The following is a 24110-nucleotide window of genomic DNA, read 5'->3' on the forward strand; positions in this document are numbered from 1 at the left end:
CATGTTGGCAATTTAACCACTTAGGTAATTATGTATAATTTACATGGCTTAAAGTACTCCATTTAAGTAAAAAAAAAAAAAAAAAGAACCTATAATTGAGAATAAAAATTTTAACGAACCTCACTTTGAGAAAAAACAAACCCTTTCATATAATATCCTTTCAGCAGTTCAGACAAAAATAGCGGAGTGATAAAGAGCTAAGTAATTAACAAACAAGCATGAAATTATGCTTCATTTAAGTATTTTTCCCAACTACAATCCAAAGGGAATTTCTTGTGCAACCCTCCGACCAAAATTAAATAATAAGTTCTCATTGTCTACAAGAACATTTTGCTTGTTGATTCCCATAGGAAACTCAGTCAATTACAGCTTCGTACAAGGAACAAGCTCCATCCTGCCCACAGGCTGCCCTGAAATCCGGAACCAAGAGTCTGTCAGTTCCAAATGATACAAAAATATGTAACAAACTGGACGGGGAATCCAATGAAGCTGAAGGCAAAAAAACTGTCAGTGTGTTACTGTTACTATCAATTTACCATGTTCTGTAATAACAGGTTGATTAACAGTATATGATCTTTACCTCTTTCACAGAAAACAAAAGCTCAAAGGAATTTCCGGACAGTTTCCTTTTAGGTATACTGAACATAGTTTATTATGCGTTTAACTTGTCTATTATTTTAATGCCATGGCCAACAGTCATAGTAAACTTTTACTTACAACAGGCATTTTCTTTTTTTTTTTTTTCTTTGGATTTTATTTAAAATTTCTGGCCTCCAACTGGAACCGTGTTTAACAGTATTCGAGTTTGACAGTTTAACCTGTTTAGACAGCTGCTGTTCATGACGTTTAAAGGTGATGACTTCTAAGTTATAAATATAGCAGTAGAATTTATTTTGCCACCATGGCAATCTGGCAATTTGATCACTGTACAACAATCGATGTTCTTGACCCTATCATGGATGACACATATTGGGTAGTTGTATGAACCATCAGGCACCAATATTCCGTGGACTGAACTTATGAATCGGTTGAGGTTTGATTTTGTAATGGTTAATCAGAAGTTCACAGCTTGCTGAAACAAAAAAAGGGGAAGACTTACCATAGGAAAAACTAGCAAAAGACAAACATCTCTCAAATGGCAGCATATGTTTGACCTTACTTGATGCATAACCGACATTGGGAAGCAAATTTGAAATGAATAAACAATCCATTTTTTTTCATATACATATATTGGGGCTCGAATAACAGAATATGGACACATAAAATTTGTATTCACATTGCAAATTTGCCTTAATTGCTCATAGAGATCATCGACACCCTTGTTTCGACTTGATGAATAGTTCCTACAACAGTAACGAAACATAATGACTCCAAAATTGATAAGCACATTATATATACATGAACTCTTTCTCTCTATGGGTCAAGCAGCGATAGAAAGAAAAACCAGCAAAAGAAATAAGAAAGGAAAAAACAATCAAGGTAATAAGAGATGGAAATGATGATGGTTAAGGATGAACAGTGCCTAGGAAGGCGCCGAATGTGCTCAGCAGATGGTGAGGTTCAAGCAGTAAGGTGTGTCAAGAGAAGGCGAAGAGATCCAGCTTCAGTTGCACTAGGCTGTGATGACAACCAAGATCAGCAACGACAGCAACAAAATGAACAAACCAATGGTGCTACCACTGTGAAAAGAAGTTCAAGGTTTCGTGGAGTCAGCAGGTGCAAAACAGACCTCTCTAGTATTCTGGGATTGTTTCATCCCCCCTTCTTTTATTTCTCTATGGCTAAGTTTTATTATTATGAAAATGAACAGGCATAGATGGACTGGCCGGTATGAAGCCCACTTGTGGGATAAGCTCTCCTGGAATTTTACACAGAAGAAGAAAGGGAAACAAGGTAACCTTTGTTTCTTTGTTGCATTTCCCTTCTCTTCATTATAATTTTCAATTCAGGATGCTTATATATTGTTGCATGATTTTATGTTCTTCCATTCACTCCTCCTGTGGAATTGAAACTTGGGGATCCTGCAGTTTATCTTGGTGAGTGCATCAGTGCTAATTCAAGTTTCACTTTCCTACATATATCCCCCCCCCCCCCCCCCAAAGGTAAAAAAATTCTTTCTATACCATAGAGAAATGAAAATATTATTTTTTCTAAATTTTCAGGAGCTTATGATGATGAAGAAGCTGCTGCAAGAGCATATGATTTAGCCGCACTTAAGTATTGGGGGACATCGACATTCACCAATTTTCCGGTATGCATACCTCATAATCTCATTTAACAAACATGATGACCTTCTATTAGTTTGAATACACAGTAATAAAAGTACTATGTGAGCAACTGATCTAACTCCCTTGATGATTTCTGCAGATATCAGATTATGAAAAAGAGATTGAAATAATGCAAACTGTCACAAAAGAAGAGTACTTGGCCTCATTAAGAAGGTAAAGGCTTTATATATCAAATCACAGACTGATATAATTATCTAAAGGCTATTGTCACTAAAAAATATCAATTGGAATTACTTTGTTACAGAAAGAGCAGTGGGTTTTCAAGAGGTGTATCCAAATACAGGGGAGTTGCAAGGTACTTTTCTTGATAATCTGGTGAATAATATCTGCATTTTTTATGCAAAAGCCAATAAAACTAAAGATTTCTTTGGATAAAACATGTAGGCACCATCACAATGGAAGATGGGAAGCAAGAATAGGGAGAGTCTTTGGAAACAAATATCTCTATCTTGGCACTTACAGTAAGTTTCTATACTTTCCTTCCTGTGTTAAATATGGCAGCCTTTTTCAACCATGGATAAAAGGATACAAACTATATTACAATTAAAAGGAGTTTTATTTTCCTAAACAAAATGTTTATCTCATTTGCAGGCACCCAAGAGGAGGCTGCTCGTGCTTATGACATTGCAGCAATTGAATATAGAGGGACAAATGCTGTGACCAACTTTGATTTGAGTACTTATTTCAGATGGTTAAAACCAGGGACAAATAATCTAGTTGCTGCTAATGAATCACTGGCAATGACAGAACCTGAATCATTGCAATTAACAAGTAGCTACAGTCCAAGAGAGGAATCCAAGCCCTCATTCCACCACTCTTTTGCAACAGATTATTTGAACTCTCCACAAAAGCAAGAAGTTCTTGAAACCAAACTCCCTTTCAACTCATACAACAAGTCTTCTTCATCACCAACTGCCCTAGGTCTGCTCCTTCGATCTTCGATATTCCAAGAACTGGTAGAAAAGAATGCAAATGTGTCTGAAGATGAAAGCAGTACTGATACAGTTGATGAATCAAAGAACCAACAAGCAGGAAGTGATGATGAGTTTGGTGGGCTGTTTTATGATGAAACTTATGACTTCCCATTTATTTGCTCTTCTGGTCAAGATAACATAGAATTGCAAGAAAGAGCTTTCCCACTCAGTTTCTGATCTACCAAAAGAAAAAAGGCCAAGAATATGTAGATTGCATGGTTTAGAAAGGTAGGTAAGCATAGCTACTGCTTGCATTGTGGATGCTTGTAAAATATGCAATGTTGTAAATTATACTCGTAAAATCTACAATTTCTTTTGAAAATATATGAGTGTTGGTAGCTGTTGTTTGAGTTTGTGAATTTGTAATATATAGGATTCAAAAATGAGTGTAGCATAGCTGCATAGGTGGAATAGGGAGAGGAATTTGGGAATATATATACTCCCTCTTGAACTATAAAAATATATATTTTACTTGAATGCATGGTATTAAGTTTGTATGCACAATCTATAAACTGTTTTACTAATTTGTATGTTATTTTTGAAGAAAATGAAAAAAAAAATAAGAAACTTTTAAAAATTTTGTTTATTTCTTAAATGTGAATATACAGATTTAAATAGTTATTATGAAAAAAAAATTCATTTTAAATATGTTAAGAGATAGCTCATTATTATGAATATATAATCATTATTATTGTTGTATTTGAGATTATTAGAGATTAAAATTTGATCGTTGAAATTAAAAATAGAGTCGTGGTTATTATTATTTTATATTTAAAGACATACATTTGTATGAAGTTTATAGAAAATTTTGTTATAAACATTAATGAAATGTAAAGAAAATTATTAAAAAAAATCAAATTCAAATAGTAAAAATGGTTGGAGTGACATTAACAAATCGAAATAATAAAAAATTTTCACTTAATCTAAAATTTCATATGAATATAATGATTAATTGCATAATTTTGACATATTTTTTCTTTTGAGTTAACCTCAATCTCTTTATAATTATTTAACTTTAGGCTAATTAAAAAAATTATATTTTCTCTGTCTCAAATTATTTGAACGTTATTAATTTTTATGAAATTTGAAAAAAAAGTTAAATTTAATATATTTAATATTAAAATTTAAAATTTCATGATTTTTAATATAAAAAATTTTTTAAAAAAATAAAATTAATTTTAAAATATAAAAAGTAAGAGTTTTATGTTAAAAATGTATATAATTTTAGAACATTTAGAAAAAATAGACAAAGGAAATGAGATGGTGGAGTTATATATTTAATTTTAGAAATTATGTAAAAAGAACAAATTTGGAGGATGATTTCGTAATTTCATATTAACCTATGTTACAACGCGGATCTCATCTAAAGTCTCCTTTCTGAAATCTGAACTGTAATTTCCAGGCTCCCTTCCCTTCCCATCACAACAAATCATCCCAAAAAATACATTTCCCCATTTTCCCAAATCTACATCTTTAGGGTTCCGTTTTGAACTTCCGATTTCCAAATTCAGATCTTAATTGTTCAAATAAACAACAAAAGAACCAGAAAATGTACGGATTCGAATCTATGACATTCAACATCCACGGCGGTTACTTGGAAGCGATCGTGAGAGGTCACAGGGCTGGACTCTTAACCGCCGCAGATTATAACAATCTTTGCCAATGCGAAACCCTTGATGATATCAAGATGCATCTCTCCGCCACCGAGTACGGCCCTTACCTCCAAAATGGTACGTTTCTCAGTTCCTATTCCCCCACCTTTCACATGATCTTCAATTTAATTGCGTTTTCAATTTCAAATATACTAAGATAATAAATTGATTTTTATTTGAACTGAGTCGAAATTGAAATTGAGCATTTTTTTTTAATTTTGATTATAACACTTGCTGATGCTTTGCAGAACCTTCACCATTGCATACGACTACGATTGTGGAGAAGTGCACTCTTAAACTTGTTGATGAGTATAAGTATATGTTATGCCAAGCTACCGAGCCATTGTCCACCTTCTTAGAGTATATCACGTATGTAAAGATTTGTCCTTTTTGTTTCTTTGTTTGAATTGCTTGAGAGATGTGGAATTATCCTGCGGTTAGATCTAGCCATGGCATTGATTTATTTCACATCTTATGATCTTGCTTTGATTTAATTGAATATTAGCAGTGTTGAGCTTTTTTAGTAACATTAGTTTGTTTTTAGAACTAGGCATAAAGTGCTAAGTGTTAATTCAGTATCATCTGGTAGTTTTGATTTGGTGGCGTGAATTATGCACATCCTTATGCTGCTTATGCAGTTCTGTTAACTATTTAGCCTGAAAGAACAATATGATCTTATATTCCCTTAAAAGTTAGATGCGGTTTGTTCCCCTCATCCCATGATCTGGTTAATCAAATTTAAGATCAAGTTGAAATATAGCTGCCTGAATGGTTGGTCTTCTTTGAGTTGTCTTGATGGTATATGGAAACCTCTCTGTTTAGAGGGTGTAGAAATGCAGTTTGATTAACAGGTTTTTGTGGATTTAGCACCAGCCAAAGAAAAACTTATGTTTTGATTGTTCCATTTAGATATGGTCACATGATAGACAATGTTGTCTTGATTGTTACTGGAACCTTGCATGAGAGAGATGTTCATGAGCTTTTGGAGAAGTGCCATCCTTTGGGCATGTTTGACAGGTAATCTGCCCCTAGATGTAGATCAGGTTATTATCTGACCTCTCATAATACATATGCTCACTTTTCTTTTTTGCTGCTTCAGCATTGCAACCCTGGCAGTTGCTCAGAACATGCGTGAACTTTACAGATTGGTTCTTGTTGACACTCCACTGGCTCCATACTTCTCTGAGTGTATTACCTCTGAGGTATAGGGTTATAACAACTTTTCTGATATTTTTTCATCATATTAATTGTCTCTGATTCTCTTTCTGTATCTCTCTCTTTTTAAGCATGCATGTCAGATTGTTAGTAGCTGTGCTTTAGTGTTGTTTTTTTTTAATGATTTAATTTTTTAAACCTTTGATTCTTGGATTCATTCATCTTGGCTTTTTCCAGGATCTTGATGACATGAACATTGAAATTATGAGGAACACTCTCTACAAAGCATACCTTGAAGACTTTTACAAGTTTTGTCAGGTAAGGTTCTAATACAGAAGAATGGCTTTTCTTTTTCATATGGCATATGCTAGTTGTTTCCATTCTCTACTTCCATGTTAAGGTAAACATTCCTTTTTCCTATAGAAACTTGGTGGTGCGACAGCAGAGATCATGTCTGACCTCCTAGCATTTGAGGCTGACAGAAGGGCTGTAAATATTACCATTAACAGGTACTGTTACTTATGGAAAGGGTTTACTTCCTAAAGGTTTCTAGTTTTAGTCTTGTTACTTTCTTATTTTCTAATAAACATGTTTGGTATGGTTTACTTTTTGCAGCATTGGCACTGAACTTACTCGTGATGATCGTAGGAAACTATACTCGAATTTTGGTTTGCTGTAAGCTCTTTCTCTCAGGCCTGATTATTCTTCTTTGCTTTTGGTAATAGGCTCTTTTGAGTGTTTGTTTCTGACATTGCTGCTTCATGTTAAACAGATATCCCTATGGTCATGAGGAACTTGCTGTCTGTGAGGATATTGACCAGGTTCGTTTCACATGTTATGTTTGCTTAGATGAAGTTACTTCTAGTTCTTAGTCTTTTGCTTGGTTTGCTGTCTAGGTTCGTGCTGTGATGGAAAAATATCCTCCCTACCAATCAATTTTCTCTAAATTATCTTATGGAGAGAGCCAGATGCTTGACAAAGCATTTTATGAGGAGGAAGTGAAAAGGCTCTGCTTAGCTTTTGAGCAACAGGTTTATACTTGATTTCTCTGGCTTCAATGATCTCTGTAATAATAGTAAACAAAGAAAAGCACAGCAGCGGCGTGTGCTTGATTTTATTTCTGTTGTTCCCTCCTTTCTTCATCTATGAAATAATTTATTGAATTTTCTCTGATTTGCTTTTCTTTGGACGATGACCTGCAGTTCCATTATGGTGTTTTCTTCGCATACATGAGATTAAGAGAGCAGGAGATCAGGAACCTGATGTGGATCTCCGAATGTGTGGCTCAAAACCAAAAGTCCAGGGTTCATGACAGTGTTGTCTTCATATTTTAGATGATCCCGACTCGGTTGGTAATAATTAATCGGATTGCCTTGTGCTTAATAAGCTGTAAATTGTCTTAATTCCCCACCCACATTTTCATTGGAGTGGTTTAGCTGCTCTTTTTGCAACATTTGTCTGTTCAATAATTAACGCCTTTATATATGTTTCATGTGTTAATTGAGGATAAAAAGTTGTATTAAGATTGATTAAAATGTGTACCTTGAGGTTGTTTTCAATATTTTAATGATGGAATTTCCAGGAAATTTCCCATTATAGTATCTATCTATACTTTTAGTTGTAGGTTACTGATTATATAAGGTTTGTATTTGTCATTTTTGGTGGTCGATGTTCTCACTCATCTACATCTTATTATTCATCCTAATTTTTTTCCAAAGTATCTTTTGCCAAAGAATGATATGATACTCACTTTAACTCATGCAATATATTTGATTTGTATCATATAAAATATTAATAATTTATATATTTGTATTATATTTTATACGAATTATATGATATAATTTGTATTGATACAAAAATTAAATATATATTTTTTATTTTTTAAATTTATATATAACTTTTATTAAAATTTTAAATTATATTATTTTTATGTTTTTCGGAATTTTCAAATCATGTCATCAGGTTCTATATTAATAAATTATTATGTTTATATTTGACTGTGGAAATCTTCCGAATGCTTCGTATCCTTTCTGGACTGATTATTGTCTCAGTTGGCCTGCATATTGCGGCTATGCGTATGTGAAGCGAACAAGCTCAACCGCACATAGAATCTTGTCCCTAGTATATTAAAATACGTTAATTAATGCAAGAGTTCCTTTTTACTCAATATCATTCAAATTTTTTAACTAAAAAAATTAATTTAGATCTTTTTTTTAAATTTATTTTAAAAATGTATATCATCTTATTAATAGGCATGAAAATCTAAAATCTGTACATTTTACTAGAAAATCTACAATTTTATCTCATAGTTCCAAATAACATTAGCAAATACTTAAAGAAATTTAAATTGTAAAAGATTTTAATTTAATTTTTCTAGAAAATAGAAATTGATTCATAAAAAATAGAAAAAAAAGCCTCGAATTTTTGTTTCCTTTTATGGCCATTGGAGAACAGCTTCACTGAGAAGTTGAAGGTGCAATAAAAAGATCCTTCTTTCTTTCTCTAATTTTTATTGGAAAAATCAGAATAAAAGGAAAATGGCGGAGCCACCAGCTTCACCACCGCAATCGGCAACAACAGCGGCCCCGGCGGGGACCATAAAGATCACCAATTTGGATGAAGACTCATTGGCTCATTGCGCCACGCACCTTAGCCTTCAGGACCTCTAAAACCTCGCCATGACCTCCAAATTTCTCAAAAATGTGGCTTACTCCGACTCGATCTGGCTCCATCGCTTCGGGTTTCGTTTCTTGAAAATGTTTATATAATTCGCTTTCAGAACGAAAAATAAAAGTTATTTCTTTTCAGAAATTTTATTTTGAGGCAATTATTTTGCAGGCTCGAATTTCATTTTCTTTATGTCAGTAAAATTGGATTGAAAAAAAATAGATTGAATTTAATAAAGAAAGTTAGTGGGAACTGTAATAAGATAATTCAAGAATATATTAATATATTAATATTTTTTCTTTTCCGTCGGATTTAATTATTATATTTGATTGAATTAGGGAGCGTTGGCCACTAGACATGCTATCTAGCTCTTCATCGGGAGCGAGGAAGGCCTATTTGGATTGGTGTACCGCGTTGCATCAGCTTAAATTTGCTGATCCTTTTGTTCTAGACTTGTCTACTGAAGCAAGGCATTTCGACCGTATACTTCTGGATGCTTTTGCATTTGCTTGTAGACCTGATAATTCGTGTTATCGTGTCATATAAAATATTGTATTCGTATCATTTTATTAAACCTATTTCTGGATTTTATAAAATTTTAAGTCATGTTATTTTCATGTCTTTGATTCGTATCGTTTTCGTATCATATCACCGTGTGTTTCAAATTGCCAGGTCTATTTAGCCGCCATTGGAAAGCTTAAGTAAGTTTGTTTGTTTGCTAGGGTTCTATTATAAGAATGATGAAAATCGACAGCTTTTTGATTGGAGGCTCGCTTGTGAGAATGAGTGATCATAATGCAAGAATTACATGCATGAGTGAGTCAATCTGATGGGTTTCCTTGTATAATAATTTGACCTTGTCTTTGGTTTAATCTCCGGCAAATGCTAATGTTACTTGTCTCTTCATATTATTGCATATTTTGGCAAATTGCATTTACAAATATGGAGCTTGATTTTCTTGATTAAAGTTTGGCATGTATGAGTACTAAAAAGTTTACATTGCTAAAGCAATGTGCTTATTTACATACGAATGTTTCATGGATATCAGGCATTAAAAGGGGGTATATCCATATGGAAAAGCTATAGCTGTTTTTAATATATGAGATGATTGTTCTGCAGTTGTTTCCACTTGATGAAAATTCTTTAGTTCAGAGTGAGACGCAAAGAGAAGAAATGTTTTGGTAACCTCAAGTTATGACCACTCTAATTCGTCTATGGTGGAAGGTATTGCACCAAGCATTCTTCGGCTTTTGCATTTCAACAGAGTCAAAATCATTCACCTTGCTTGTGATTCCTTGCATGGGATTGAATAGAAGGGCATACATATTATAAGCTGCTTCAGTTGGTTGTGCATTATTATCTGTGTTGTGTTTTGGATTATGAATAGAATGCAAAGCCTATCTTTTCCTTAGCCTCTGTTACTTGTTAAAACATCCTGTTTGCATGTCTTGTTTGTAGGGCGCTTGCCAAAGGTGTTTTATAGGTCATAATGGTGCAGTTTCCACATTGTCAGACAAATTATTAGGTGATGAAGGTGCCAAAGTATTGGCAAGCAGTGGGGAAGATGGTACTGTTCGCCTCTGGTCCCTTAGTTCTAGTGGAAAACATGGCCAAAAAGCTTTAAAGGCTATGCTTTATGGGCATGAGAAGCCTGTTATGTTGATGTTAGTTGCAGGGCATGCATTTTTTTCAGTAAGAAAACTCTCTTGTTTATTTCTTGTCTGTCTTATAACAACACTTCGAAAATTTGAGTTTTATATCTATATTTTCTTTATTTACAATCCATGGTTGATTTGTTCATCATTTTTCCAGGCACAAAACTTCCTTTTGGTCACCATGTCAAAGGATTCTAAGGTATCTTGTTGACCTTTCTTCTTGAACATTCATTTCTTAACATCACCTGATTTTCAATTTTCATGTTTCTGTTTAGAGATTTTGGAACAGTTATAGTACTATTTCACCATTCTGGGGTTTACAGGTGAGAGTTTGGGATACAAGTACATCATCAGCTATTCGTTCTTCATGTTGTGTGGGAATGGCTTCTGTTGCTGGTGCACCTGTGGACATAAATGCCATGAAGCCTTGCTCTATGTTGCTGCTGTTCTTCTCTAATAATTGTTGACTTAAGGACAACGCGAAAGGTTAACTCTGCGGCAATATATCCACCAAAATTGTACCTCTTCGCAATTATGCCCTCAAAATCCCTAATCTGCACCAGTGGATTTGGCAAGTAAGACATTTTCTTGTGATGAATTCATTGGCTTTTAATTTTCCCTTTATCATGGTATTATTTCCTAGTAATGGAAGTGTTAATGAAACAGTTTGTACTTAAGAGGATTGTTTTCTTTCTTTCACCCTATGAACTTTGATATTTAAGTGCTGCATTTTAGACAATGAATTAAACCGTTTTCTGGGTATATATGGCTTGCAAACCAACTTCCCTCATTTGCTATTGTGAAAATTTTCTATTAACAACAGATAACTTTCATTCATCATAAGTACGTCATTTTTTATGCAAAGTTTTCCATTTGTTGAAAATAGGTTTTAGTAGGAATTTCAGGTTGTTTAATCTCAGAAAGTGTACATTTAATGCGCAGAGCAATGCTTTGGGATTTCAGAAGAAGCCAGGAGATTTCAAAACCAGAACCAGTAACTCAGTTGGATGGTCATATGGGTTCAGTGACACTATTACACGTGGATCCATATAAAATTTACAGGAGAGCTGGTGGATAACTTTATTACTACTTGGGAGATTGACACTGTTACAAGAACAGATTCTTTGCTTTGTAATCGTCCAGAGCTGGGAAGCACCAATATTGGGTGTTCAGCCATGGCCGTAATGCATGTAGAATTGCTACTGCCAATTATGGTGAAAATCAGGGACTTGTCCGCTTTCGGGATTTCTCCAGAGCAACTCATCCGATTTTCGAATATGATGATGAAAATGAGGATGTTTCCAAATTCTGGGGTACACAATCATATGGTGATTCTGACTGATCCAATGAATGATTAGCTTGCATCTCTATTCTTTACGCATGATCTTTTGACTTTTGTATATAAATTTAGCTGCTATCCGATCCTTGGGTAATAAGGATATAGATGAGTATTATTTCTTTGCTTTTGTTCTTCTTTTTCCAATATTCTTTTAGCAAGAAGATTGTAAGTTTGTAACATTAAGGTCCTTTATTGTTTTATGCATAGTTATATGAAATTAAAAAAAAAATTAATGAGGTTTCCTATTGTTTGGTTGAATGTCTCACCTGCCACCTTTAGTAAATCTTTCACTTATGGATAAAAAAAAATCCTTTTTACTTTGTATGCTACCAACTAAACATCTAAACCCTTGAGAAATTGGCAATCTGACCGAAAACTGGTTTCAATCCGGGGGCAAATTGGAAATAGAGCATTGGGGTTTGGAAATTAGTCTACCCAACTCTAATTATGCTCACCAAATCAACGATTGTATGTTGAATTGATAGAGTATTAAATTTTTAATTTTAAAATTATCCAAGCTCAAAATAATCTGTTAAACTCAAATTTTGCTTCTGACGTCAAAGATATGTGATTTGTTCGATTGAATTTTTAATTTTAATAATTTAAATTTAAATTTGGGCAAATTTAAATGGACTAATGTAATGGAGTGGAAAATTTAAGATTAGCCACCACAATATCCAAAGATATCAGGGCCGTCACATGCTCCTCTGGGCTTTGTTTTTGGGTTGTCATGTTGAAATGCTGTTTACTTCACTTCCTCACTGCTACAATCTACATTTGAGTTCCTCACAGTCAGAAAACCGATCAAAACGCTAGCACTAATCGATCATATAGGATGAAATAACCTTTCTTCCAAGTTTCACCACCCAAGAAATAGAAAATGCCCACCTTCAGCACCACCATCGTCCTCCTGATCCTCTTCCTCTCCACCACCACTTGCCCCATCAGCTCCGCCCCCGTCCCTGGCCTAGACTCCTTCCTAACCCAGCAATCCCACCTCGACCCCAAAGCTACAATCGATCCTTTTCTATCCCTCCCTTCCTCCGTCAAGAAATCCCTTGCCTCCTCCTCCCCTGGCCCTCTCCCCATCTCTTCCCTAATCTCCAACCTCCTTTCCATCTCTCTCCCAATCCCTCTCCACATCCGCCTTGTAGGCTCCGACTTCTCTTCCTCCTCCCCTTCCCTCCTTACTTCTTTCCTCCAATCCTCCATTACGTCTTCCCACTTCCACCTCATCTCTTCTTCTCTCTCCTCCCACTCTCTTTCCGTCAGCCACTCTCTCGACCTAGACATCTCCCTTTCTTCTTCCTCCCTCTCCTCTTCCCTCTCCGCCGCTGTCTCCTCCGTCCTTGCCTCAACTGCTTCCTCCCTTCGTTCCCCTCTCCTTTCCATTCCATATTCCGCCATCGACCCCATCATTTCCAGCCATTTCGATTCCGAGAAAACCGACAACTCCGTTTATATTTACATTCTCCATCTGGGCGTCACGTCAAAGCAACCTTATGCTTACTCCTACACTCATTCTGACTCTTCCGCCGGCTACACGAATTGCTTAGGGACCCTTTGGACTGGCAAAAAAAGGTATCTTTGGATAGATCTCGGGGCTGGTCCGGTTGACTATGGACCGGCCATATCTGGTGATGGGTTACTTCCGAGAGGTGAGTTTCACCCTTTAGCGGCGTTACATGGAAGACCTAAATCGGAAAGGGCCTTGCTTACGGAGTTGGCTTCTTTGATATACAGTGCTTATCAGGTACTTGTTGTTCCTCCTTTGAGAATTCCTGTGTATTTTGAGAATACTTTAACTGTTCAGCTTATTCATGTTCACACATCTGAAAGTAAGGATTTAAGCGGTTTGGATTGGAATGAGATTGAAAAAACGTTTCGTAATGAGGCAAATGATGGTGAGTTGTTGTTCGGCAATCAGAGTTTGGAGTTTAAGAGGTATAGCGTTAGGTATGAGGAGTGTTCAATTTGTTCTTTTGCTGTTTCTAGGTCGATCAACTCTTATACTTCCAGGTTTCTCTTTGATAATTATACTTTGATTGTGAGTGAGTATTTGGATTCGAAACGTTTGCATCAAATATTGTCTGATTCGGCTGAGGAGTTTAGGAGGGTTGCAGGGTTGCCCGAGGAGGAATTTGGTAGTAGGGTACTTCCTGTTTATGTGTTTGATTTGGATTACAATACCATTTTGTTACTTGATCGGTATCATCAATCTGTTGCATTTAGAGATATGGTTATTGCTGTTAGGACAAAGACTGCTCAGACTGTGAGTGATTACAGTTGTAATGGTCGTCATGTTTTTACACGTACGAGGGAGCTGGAGAGGCCACTTGTTGGTTCAATTTTACAGAGTATGTGGGGAGTGTCGCCGACTCATTTGTTGTGGAGTCCTACGCATAATAGTACACTGGTGGATTACACATGGAGTGTTGGTCAGACACCTTTTGGACCATTTTCAGAGATTTCCTCACTGTCTTTTGTGCAGAAGGATGCAGCTCGGAGAAATTTTCTCTTGACATCATTGAATTACAGTATAACAAGTGCTATTGATGTTCTTGAATCGGTAGCTGCACATGGTGGGGATAGAAATCTCCTTAAACAGAATCAGCATGTTGAGTTCACACAAAGGTGGCACTTGTTCAGGTACAAGCTGGACAAAGCAGTTTCTGCTTTGTCACGTTTTGACTTTGATATGGCATTCTACTGCTTAAGGTCCTCAGATCATGATCTTTATGCAATTCACAATCTTGTGTACACTGCATCACAAGAAATTGAAGCATCGCTTGTTTGTTTCAAGGACCCACCATTTCCATGGGCTTCAGTATCATTTTCTGTGGTTGGTTTCCTTGCTCTCTCTTATGTTTATGCAAAAAGAGACAAACTTTTCAGAAATAAGAGGAAGCAGTTTTGAAAGTTTTAATGAAACAAAGTTTGTATCATTTGAACATACACATGTATTCCTGTGAGAGATGTAAGTCTCAAGATTGGAACTTAGTTTTACTCGAGAATTACTGAAATTTTAGGGGGAATTCTGCTTTATCACTTAAATTTTAACTGTATAATCTGTCAACTTATGCTGTATTTCCCTTGTATGCTGGATGAATGTCTATTTTATGCACTTGAAGTATTTTGTGGTATCTGTGATACCCCTCATTCACTTCTTATCTGCTTGTTTCGATGTTTTTATTTTTGGAATGATGATAGACATCCATTGAGTAACCATGCATTTGCTCTTGAAGTTGTTCATTTGGATGGTTAGAAAATGTCAAGATTTGGCATGTGACTGACTTCCTTAAAAATACCCATTGAAAAATGCTACACACTTTTATAACCAGATAATGACTATCTATGTTACTATCTTTCTGGAACAGAAGTTTATAATTAGTGCTGATATGGAGTCTTATGGTGTAGGACATACCTATGAATCATATTGTTGAAATGGAATTTCAAATTTCAGCATGAAATATGTGCTAGGTATATTTTCTGCTGTTTTCTAGTTCAACAGACATTTGCACTTGCAGATAAGTTAGCCAGTTTCTGGATTTGAAATGATCTAGTAACCCTTCTCTATTACTTCCTTTGGTGTTTAACGTAAGAACTTGTGAGTCAGCAATACTTTAGACTAGGGGCAGATACACAAAATATTTGGATTTGTTATTTTGTCTTGTTGGAGACCCCAAAACCTTTTCACTCATCATCTATATGTCCATTTTTTTGTTCATTTGGTCATTCGTGCATGATCTTTGTTTGAGTTTCAATTATGCAGTTAACTTATGTTGCTTGGATTTGGGTGCATTTAATTTTATACCTAGTTTTTCCTTACACATGGAGGATCATACCTGATAAGAATAGCTCATTTTGAGGAGTCAGATATGCAGTCTCATACGGGTATTTTATGAAAATTGAAAGGTGTGAAGAGCAGCATAGGAACCCCCTGCACCAAACACCAATTCATAATTGCAAAAGTCTAGATATAAGTTGTATTGATTTTTTTGTTAATTTTAAAGTATGCAGCCAGAGCAATTGCTCCCGCATTTGTGGCTGTTTGTTGGGGAGAATGTGTCACAAACTACCGTTGGCTCTAGCAATTATAATTGTATCGTGTATGTTGACAATGAAATTGATTTTAGCAACTGCTTGATTCATTACTCTGCAAGTTTTTTTTTTTTTTTTTTTTGGGGGGGGGGGGGGGGTAGAGGGCGGGGAATGGATAGATATTTCTTGATCATGAGTTGTTCTGCAGACTTTTTTGCCTGCTTACCTATGTCAAAAACTTTGCATTTTGTGGTTTATGCCTCAATGTCCTGATGTTGGCTACATGAAGGTTAATAGCATACAACCCAGAGAATAGCTGATGTTGGTCTTCGTTTTGCTATAACACCTAATTTGCAATGGTTTATTTCTTTGTGCATTGCTGCTCGTGAAGATGGAAATCATGAATTATCTCTCAAAGTAGATAACAAAAACATTGCAGGCTGACTATCCTTGTAAAAGGGTTGCAAAACGAGCCCCGACCACCCCTCACCCTCTTTCTTTAGATCAGGGCTAGAGTGGGGAATTCAATCCAACCCTTTTCAGTTTGGTTTATATATGCACCAATTATCTGATGATAACATCCAAGTCCGAAAATATTATTTCTCAAGATGCAATTGCAATGCTTGCAAGCACATATAGTTCCTTCAGATTTCCAGCATAATGAGCCAAAGAGAGCTCTAGTATAATAAGTTGGAGGTTGAAATCTTTATTACTAGTAATTAATTACTACTTTGCTAGTAAGCCTTTCTAGTTTGAATTTAAGAAGAAGATATCTGACGGCTTTCTTCAAAATTGTTGCAAGTTTCCTTTGTTTTCTTAAACCCTATCTTGGAACAAAAACCAGTTGGGCCTCAAAGTTAAGAATCTCATGTTTGGAACATGAAATATTATCATTTAAGCAAGCAAGACCGACCGTGATGCATGAGCTTTATCAAAAATTAGTCGAGCATCATTTACTAGGCCAATTGAATATCAAGAATTGAATATCAAGACAAGGTTCCCCCCGGTTGGTAATGGTACCGCTTGACTGAATACCGCTACCAAGCACTTTCCGACCCTTTGGCCAGACCAAAATGACCTTGGCCAAAGAACACAACGACAAGTATAACTTCACCAAGTTTTTCTGTCCTCGTTCCGCCCCTTCTACTTTTGACAAATAAGGCGGTTCATTCCTCCGATTTCAAATAAACCAAAGCCCATGACCAATTGACCATGATAACAGATCACCCCAAAAGGCAAGCCATTATTTTTGTTGTTAATGAAAACCCAAGACTGCCAAGGCAGGAATGGAGATAACCAAATGGCACCTGGAAGGAATCTGAAGTCAAGGAGATAACCAGACCCTTTTTCATTTGGTAAAAAGCTTGTAATTTTCATTTTTCAGTAAATTAGGATCCATCTTTTTGTATATGAAAGGGAGGGAACTTTTGATCCATTTATGCAAGGCATGTAACAATGGAAAATCAGCAGCAAAATTACATTCACAAATTTTCAAAACTGGGTTTTACCATGACAGTTTTCTCACCACAAAGCTCACCTCCTTGTACTCGAAATTTAGTACCATTGAAGAAGCTCAAAAAGTGTTCGATGAAATGCCTCAAAGAACTGTTTATCTCTGGAACTCAATTCTTAGAGCTTATTCTAAACAAAGTCAGTGGAAAGAAACTTGGATTCTTTTCAAAAACATGATATCTGATGAAAAAGAGGAGAAAAATGAACCTGATAATTATACTCTGTCTATAGTTTTAAAGGCTTGTGCAGGATTGCAGTTGCTTGAACAAGGGAAAATGTTACACGGGTTTTTGAGGAAAAATGAAAATATTGGATTGGATTTGTTCGTGGGTTCTGCTTTAGTTGAGTTCTACTCGAAATGTGGCAAATTGGGTGACGCCTTGAAAGTTTTTAAGGAGTTTGAGAAACCTGATGTTGTTTTGTGGACTTCAATGGTTAGTGGATATGAGCAGAACGGTTGTTTTGAAAAGGCTGTGGCATTTTTCTCAAGAATGGTAGTGGAGGAGGGTGTTGATCCTGATCGTGTAACACTTGTTAGTTTAGTTTCTGCTTGCGCTAAGTTGATCAATCCTAAGCTTGGCAGGAGTGTACATGGTTTTGTCATTAGGAGAGGGTTTGAAAATGAATTATCTTTAGTTAACGCAATCTTGAATATGTATGCAAAGACAGGTTTTGTGAAAGTAGCAGAAAATTTGTTTAGGAGGATAGAAGGGAAAGATGTTGTAACATGGAGCTCAATGATTGGTTGCTATTGTCATAATGGGGCTGCTGTTGAAGCACTGCGTCTTTTCAATGAAATGATCACCAAAGGATGTCAACCTAATGCAGTTACTGTTGTTAGTGTACTACAAGCATGTGCAGTTGCTTGTGACATAGACGAGGGTCGGAGGATTCATGAACTTGCAACTAGGAGACGTTTTGACTTAGAAGTCTCAGTTTCTACCGCTCTGATTGATATGTACATGAAGTGCTTGTCACCTGATGAAGCTGTTAATGTCTTTAGGAAAATGCCTGGGAAAGATGTTGTCTCTTGGGTTGCTTTGTTAAGTGGGTATGCTCAAAATGGGATGGCTTGCAAGTCTATTGGGATCTTCAGAGATATGCTGTCTAGTGGAATCCAACCAGATGCTGTTTCTATGGTAAAGATTCTTGCTTCTTCTTCAGAGTTAGGTATTCTTCGCCAAGCTGTATGCCTTCATGGTTATATCACTAGAAGCGGCTTTGATGGTAATTCTTTTATTGGGGCTTCTCTCATAGAGTTGTACTCAAAATGTGGTAACTTAGACTATGCAATAAAAGTATTTGGAGGAATTATAGACAAGGATGTTGTTCTGTGGAGTGCAATGATTGCTGGCTATGGAGTTCATGGACATGGGGGAGAATCGTTAAAGTTATTTGAAGAGATGGTCAAGAGTTCAACAGCTAGGCCTAACAATGTCACTTTCCTCTCTATATTATCTGCTTGTAGCCATGCAGGTTTACTCCTGGAGGGGATCGAAATATTCCATATGATGGTAAATGATTATGGACTGCATCCTGGTTCAGAGCATTATAGTATATTTGTTGATCTCCTTGGCCGTACAGGAGAGTTAGACGAGGCCATGGAAATTATCAATCGAATGCCAATTCCAGTTGAGCCTCATGTTTGGGGCGCCTTGCTTGCTGCATGTAGGACTCATCACAATGTTGAGATAGGAGAGTTGGCGGCAAAGAATCTTCTCTGCTTAGATTCTAATCATGCAGGTTATTATATTCTGTTATCTAATATTTACGCTGTTGATGGGAAATGGGGCAATGTGGCACAAATTAGAACTCTGATAAAGGAGAAGGGGTTAAAGAAGATGTTTGGACAGAGCATTGTTGAGATAGGGAACGAGGTCCATAGCTTTGTTGCTGATGATAAACTTCACCCGGAGTGTGAGAAGATTTATAAACTACTAGGACAATTGGAGGTGATAATGAGATTGCAACTAGATCATACTTATGGAATTTCTGGAGCTCCATCAAATTTTATGATAACCTGAACTGATCGACCGTCATGATATCTGCTTGATGTTAGCCTACCAGCAACATTGTAAGAAGAAATTGATCTTAAAATTTTGCCATATTAATCTTCATTTTGCCATAACACCAAATGTATAAAAAAGAAAAAGAATATCTTATATTGATCTTCATTTTGCCATAATACCCAGCTTTGTTTCATTTACTATTTCTTTATGCATTCCTGCAGGTTCATGAATTATCAGTCAAAGTAGATAACAAAAACACTGTAGACTAGCCTACTTCTTCGGGACATCCGATAAAAGTGGAATGACATGGAGAAAATTAGCAGGCCTCTATGTCACCAACCAAGACTTAAACCCTAAGTTCACGCAGCTCGAGAAAACGAGAATGGACTGTTTCGACGAGCACAAGGATGATAACGCACATATAAAAAATTAGTCTAAATTTTTAAAAAGCCAAAAAGCATTGTGGGCTATCCTATAAAAAAAAATCATTAAAGGGTGCAGGAGTAGGGCCTAATTTTAACAGACCCAACCCTTCTTTCATTCAATCCAAACCCTTGTTAAGATTGGGGAAGGGGAAAATGCAAAAATTATTGGGCCTTAACATCTAAGTTCGATATAATTTCTACAAGAGGTAAGTTTAAAAGGGTTAATTTTCTAGCATTATCAGCCAAAAGATAGCTAAAAAAAAAATCCATTGAATCCTTATAATTAATGAATTACTTCTTTATGCAAACAGGCCTGTTCTGGTTTGAATCCAAGGAGATGGATATCCTAGCAACCCTACTACAAAAATTGTAAGTTTCCCTGTGTTTTCTTTACCCTATCTTGGAAGACAGCTAAAATATAGGTCTGCCTGTTAAGGACGAGGGTTTTCCACCATATAGCTTTAGCGTTTAAGCATTAACCCCAAATTAATTTGCCCATTAATGTGAAAATTGAGGCAGATTTTTTTTTTATTATTATTATTTAAAGAAAAGAGGTCTGAATTTTTTTTATAAAAAAATTTGTAACTTAGAAAAAAAATTTTCTTGTGTTGAAATTTTGTTTTTTAATAAAAAAACCTACGTATCACTAAACCAAATGCTCCAATTGAGGATGGTCTTGTTGTTAGATTGCTCAAAAACTTGATTCCCTGAATTTGAAGGCACCAGGCCTCTTCAATCAAGTGTGATTGCTTTTCCTTCTTCCAACGTTTTCGAATATTAAAATTTTATCTTATAACACATGTATCAACCCATGTGATTCAGGTTGAACATGTAATTCAACATTGAGATCTCAGCATTTTATTTTTCTAAAAATTTCTAGAATCCTAGGAAATAGTAAAGAAAATAGCTTGTTCTCTGAACATGTATCATCTTTTGATAACGTGTGACCTCATCAAAAACATTGAAAATCAATGTGTTCATTGATTCAGGTCAGCACTAAGCCCTGTTAATTGCATGTTGGCTGCTACGGAATCAAGCATTTTACACTATTAATTTCTTAAATATAAGTCAAAGTAAATGAAAGTTAATTTTTTTTTTTACGAAATCATATTTGTGTCGTATTTTTATATCGTATTTTAAAATTTTAAATTTATATTTCAATCTAATAATTTATATTCTTTTACAAAAACAAGTTTATATGAGGGGAAGTATCCTATTACAAAGACATAGCATATTATAAATTTCAACAAACATTTATATTAAATTTACATGTTATTCATTAAAAAAATTAATAATAGCAAATATCAAATTTAAATATTATAAATGAATCGATGACTAGATCTAATAATAATTCATCAAAACAAGATATATATATATATGTATAATTAATAACATAATTACTAACATCTATTGATTCGAGTGATAAAGAATTCAATTTTCCTTAAATAAGATTTCAATTTTAAATCTTATGAATGAAAAAAAATAAATTTTGGATGATTTGCTTCTTTTATAAAATTTAACTCGATTTGACTTCAAATTAATCAGAATTTAAAGTGATTATCGGATATCAAAATCTCAAATCAAAAAAATTAATAACAAAGTTATCAATAATTGGATTCTAACTTTAATAAAAAGTGTAAACAGATTCTTTGACAAAATACTGCAATTACAATGAATTAGCGTATTGATCGAATCGTTGGAAACAAAATTTATATTTTACGCAACTACGTATAGTACAGTTTCTGTCACCTTCAAACAGGTTGAAAACATCAAGGAGATATCGTTTTTAAAAGGGCTTGCACATGATTCTTGGTTTGATCTTTTAGCTTCTATAAAAAAAAAAAATTTATCATATGTATTAATATCATTATCTTTTTTTGCTTTCAACTTTTTAACAAGAAAAGTTTGGCACAAAATTAACATTAAGAAGACATCATTTTTAAAGGCTTGCACATGTTAGGGTTTATCGTAGACTAGGCTAGACTAGTTTAAAGGTTATGATAGAATATTTTAATGAAAATTTATAAGAATTTGAAGGATAAATTTATCAAAACTATGAATTTTCTTCTTTTTTTTTTTTCTTCTTTTTTATAAAGAGAAGTCAAAATTTAGAAATAAAAAATACGAAATTCGAAGAGTTGGGGATTGAATTTCAACATTAACCTTACAATAATTCACCTAATCGTAAGAAAAGTGAATAAATCATTTAAATTAAACTTCGAATTGAATATTAAAAATTTTCAAAACCTAAGCTATTAATATTTTGGTGGTTTTGACTTATATAATAATGTTCCTCCATTTTTGGCTCTTGAAAGTATAGTCTTTTGGCACTTATTCTTGTGTCACTAAATCAAACTTTTAAAAGTATGGAATCAGGTGAAAGGAATGAGATTTATCATATGTAAAAGAACTACCTCATTATATATATAAATGTGCTCAGACAAGTAGTAATTAAGCTTATTCTACCATCACTTGACCTTGTAAAAGCTTTTGTTTGCAACTTGAGATAATTGGGTTCTTCAATTGGTTTGTGTGTGTAATTTTTTTTTTCTTTCAATCACATGCATTCATGTTGCTTATTGCTTATGAATTAAGGATGTTTTAATTAAGGATGTTTTACTTCAGATCAATTATTCTTATATCCACATTAAATAGAACCTCCCACGAGATGTCAGGTCAGGTGCTACCATGTGCGGCCGCAGCAGTTGAAAGCTCAACTCCGCCGTAGGATGACGCCAGAGACACCCAACAATAGCTTCCACTTCGCAGTTCGGTCATATATCATTGCAATATGCCTGTTTCGGATAACTGCCCCAACAATCTATTAACAATCCGTTGCATCGTTTTAGAAAATTAATTATTTCAAGTTTAAATTATTTTGAATTCAATTTTAATATTCAATCCATGTTTTAATTCAAATGAATTTCATTGATGTTTAAATATGGGTTTTGAGTGATTTTAAATAATTTCATTTGAATGGTTAAAAATTCAAGTCGTCAATAGTTTTAGTAAGCCACTTGCAAATTATTAGGACATGGAAAATTCTAATTGGAGATTATTGGGTTATTTTTGTTTTTTTGAAAGATAAATCACACTTTTTGTTTTGTCATTGTCTAATAACTTTTATACAAACATGCCACTATTCTTAAACTTTCTCTAAGAAAACAAAAAAAAAAATTGACACTTTCAAGCAACAAAATGAAAGCACATAGCTTGAATTGATGTTTGATGAGATAGAGGTATGGGCTGTGGGGGCCTTGTCTCAAAGTCATAGCAATAAGCAAAGCAATCAGATTATAGATATCACTCATAGGTGTTTTATTTAATAATTTTATTTTGTTTTTTATGTATTTTTTTTTAAAAGAGTTGTTGTTACTTGTAGAGATGTGTATGGATATGGTAGAATATTTGTATCTTTTTTTAAGATTTTAAAATTATATTTATTTTTGTATTCATACTTAACGAGTATTTTAAATTTATTCATATTTTTATTTCAACGATTATTTAATGAATATAGATAATTTTTATATTTACAATTTTTTTTAAAAAATTAAAAACTAAATTTTTTTTAGTATTTTTTATTTTTATTCTTATATATTTAGATAATTTGTTTTATAAATATATATTAATATATATTTTTAATAAAATATATTAGTTTTAATTAATTTAAAATAAAAAATTATATTATTTAATAAAAATCTATATACTAAATATATATAAATATATATGTTGGGTATGAGTATAAGAATATGCTATATTACACATTCTCATCCCCGTATTCAATAAAAATTTAAAATCATATCCATATCAACCTCATACGTACAATATATTACCCATTCACATTTTTATTCTGATAAAAAATTAAATTTTTCATTGGTTACAGGTAAAATTGACATCCCTAATCATCAATTTAGTAAAAAGTTTTATATATAATATATAACTATATATTTTTGTCACACCTATAATATGAGTGCAAAAATAATAAAAATTATGTTTTGAAGATTAAAAAAAAGTTTTTATGTATTTTTTAGTTAATATTTAATATACTGTCAATATAATTTTTTAATTATAAGGATTGTTAAGAAAAAATAATTATATGATAAGTGGGTAATATCTTCTAAACATGCATAAAAAAATATTTTATAAGTAAAACACTATTGTAAGGGAATTTCTTTTCAAATTATTTTATCAAATATAAAATTAAAAATATTAATGTCTTTCTATTATTGTGAAAAAAAAAAAAAAAAAAAGGAAAACTACCCAATCGCTTTTTTTAAAACATTTTATTTTTCCAAAACAACTTTTTACTCATAATTTTATCTTCACCTACATAATGAATGTGTCGAAATCTAATATATTTTAAAAAGTTAAATGTTATAGTTTTTTAAAAACA

The 24110-nt window shown here is 34.0% G+C and overlaps 4 protein-coding genes and 1 pseudogene across 5 annotated transcripts; all 5 read left to right on the plus strand.

Moving 5' to 3' along the window:
* Nucleotides 1-1423: 1423 nt before the first annotated feature.
* LOC111292404 (AP2-like ethylene-responsive transcription factor At2g41710) lies at nucleotides 1424-3803 on the plus strand. The gene is made up of 8 exons (XM_022884790.2): nucleotides 1424-1716; nucleotides 1811-1893; nucleotides 2028-2036; nucleotides 2163-2251; nucleotides 2368-2441; nucleotides 2533-2583; nucleotides 2673-2749; nucleotides 2880-3803. Exons 1-8 carry the CDS (start codon nucleotides 1490-1492, stop codon nucleotides 3437-3439), a joined length of 1170 nt encoding a protein of 389 aa, XP_022740525.2. The 5' UTR covers nucleotides 1424-1489; the 3' UTR covers nucleotides 3440-3803.
* Nucleotides 3804-4588: 785 nt separating this feature from the next.
* On the plus strand, nucleotides 4589-7665 carry LOC111292897 (V-type proton ATPase subunit d2-like). Its single transcript, XM_022885524.2, has 10 exons — nucleotides 4589-4992; nucleotides 5163-5283; nucleotides 5824-5931; nucleotides 6014-6116; nucleotides 6307-6387; nucleotides 6493-6578; nucleotides 6685-6744; nucleotides 6842-6890; nucleotides 6966-7100; nucleotides 7272-7665. Exons 1-10 carry the CDS (start codon nucleotides 4812-4814, stop codon nucleotides 7401-7403), a joined length of 1056 nt encoding a protein of 351 aa, XP_022741259.1. The 5' UTR covers nucleotides 4589-4811; the 3' UTR covers nucleotides 7404-7665.
* An 805-nt stretch (nucleotides 7666-8470) lies between these two features.
* On the plus strand, nucleotides 8471-11970 carry LOC111292396 (uncharacterized; annotated as a pseudogene). Its single transcript, XR_016345866.1, has 6 exons — nucleotides 8471-9552; nucleotides 9856-9960; nucleotides 10195-10428; nucleotides 10549-10590; nucleotides 10715-10966; nucleotides 11334-11970. The product of XR_016345866.1 is annotated as an uncharacterized LOC111292396 (transcript).
* A 403-nt stretch (nucleotides 11971-12373) lies between these two features.
* LOC111292394 (uncharacterized) lies at nucleotides 12374-14900 on the plus strand. Its single transcript, XM_022884771.2, has one exon. The coding sequence runs from the start codon at nucleotides 12611-12613 to the stop codon at nucleotides 14645-14647; it is 2037 nt and encodes a 678-aa protein (XP_022740506.2). The 5' UTR covers nucleotides 12374-12610; the 3' UTR covers nucleotides 14648-14900.
* Nucleotides 14901-15962: 1062 nt separating this feature from the next.
* On the plus strand, nucleotides 15963-20311 carry LOC111293152 (Tetratricopeptide repeat (TPR)-like superfamily protein). Its single transcript, XM_022885917.2, has 3 exons — nucleotides 15963-19357; nucleotides 19514-19923; nucleotides 20029-20311. Exon 1 carries the CDS (start codon nucleotides 17181-17183, stop codon nucleotides 19305-19307), a length of 2127 nt encoding a protein of 708 aa, XP_022741652.2. The 5' UTR covers nucleotides 15963-17180; the 3' UTR covers nucleotides 19308-19357; nucleotides 19514-19923; nucleotides 20029-20311.
* Nucleotides 20312-24110: the final 3799 nt, after the last annotated feature.

The sequence above is a fragment of the Durio zibethinus genome, chromosome 10 (assembly GCF_047325235.1).
Source record: "Durio zibethinus cultivar Kanyao isolate XHJ-2024 chromosome 10, ASM4732523v1, whole genome shotgun sequence".
Lineage (NCBI taxonomy): Eukaryota > Viridiplantae > Streptophyta > Magnoliopsida > Malvales > Malvaceae > Durio > Durio zibethinus.

Coding starts and splice junctions, on each gene's coding strand:
- LOC111292404 (XM_022884790.2), top strand. CDS start 1,490: ATGGAAATGATGATGGTTAAGGATGAACAGTGCCTAGGAAGGCGCCGA. Junction 2,252..2,367: donor CGACATTCACCAATTTTCCG/GTATGCATACCT, acceptor TGATTTCTGCAG/ATATCAGATTATGAAAAAGA. Junction 2,442..2,532: donor TACTTGGCCTCATTAAGAAG/GTAAAGGCTTTA, acceptor ACTTTGTTACAG/AAAGAGCAGTGGGTTTTCAA.
- LOC111292897 (XM_022885524.2), top strand. CDS start 4,812: ATGTACGGATTCGAATCTATGACATTCAACATCCACGGCGGTTACTTG. Junction 6,117..6,306: donor CTGAGTGTATTACCTCTGAG/GTATAGGGTTAT, acceptor GGCTTTTTCCAG/GATCTTGATGACATGAACAT. Junction 6,388..6,492: donor ACTTTTACAAGTTTTGTCAG/GTAAGGTTCTAA, acceptor TTTTTCCTATAG/AAACTTGGTGGTGCGACAGC.
- LOC111292394 (XM_022884771.2), top strand. CDS start 12,611: ATGCCCACCTTCAGCACCACCATCGTCCTCCTGATCCTCTTCCTCTCC.
- LOC111293152 (XM_022885917.2), top strand. CDS start 17,181: ATGAAAGGGAGGGAACTTTTGATCCATTTATGCAAGGCATGTAACAAT.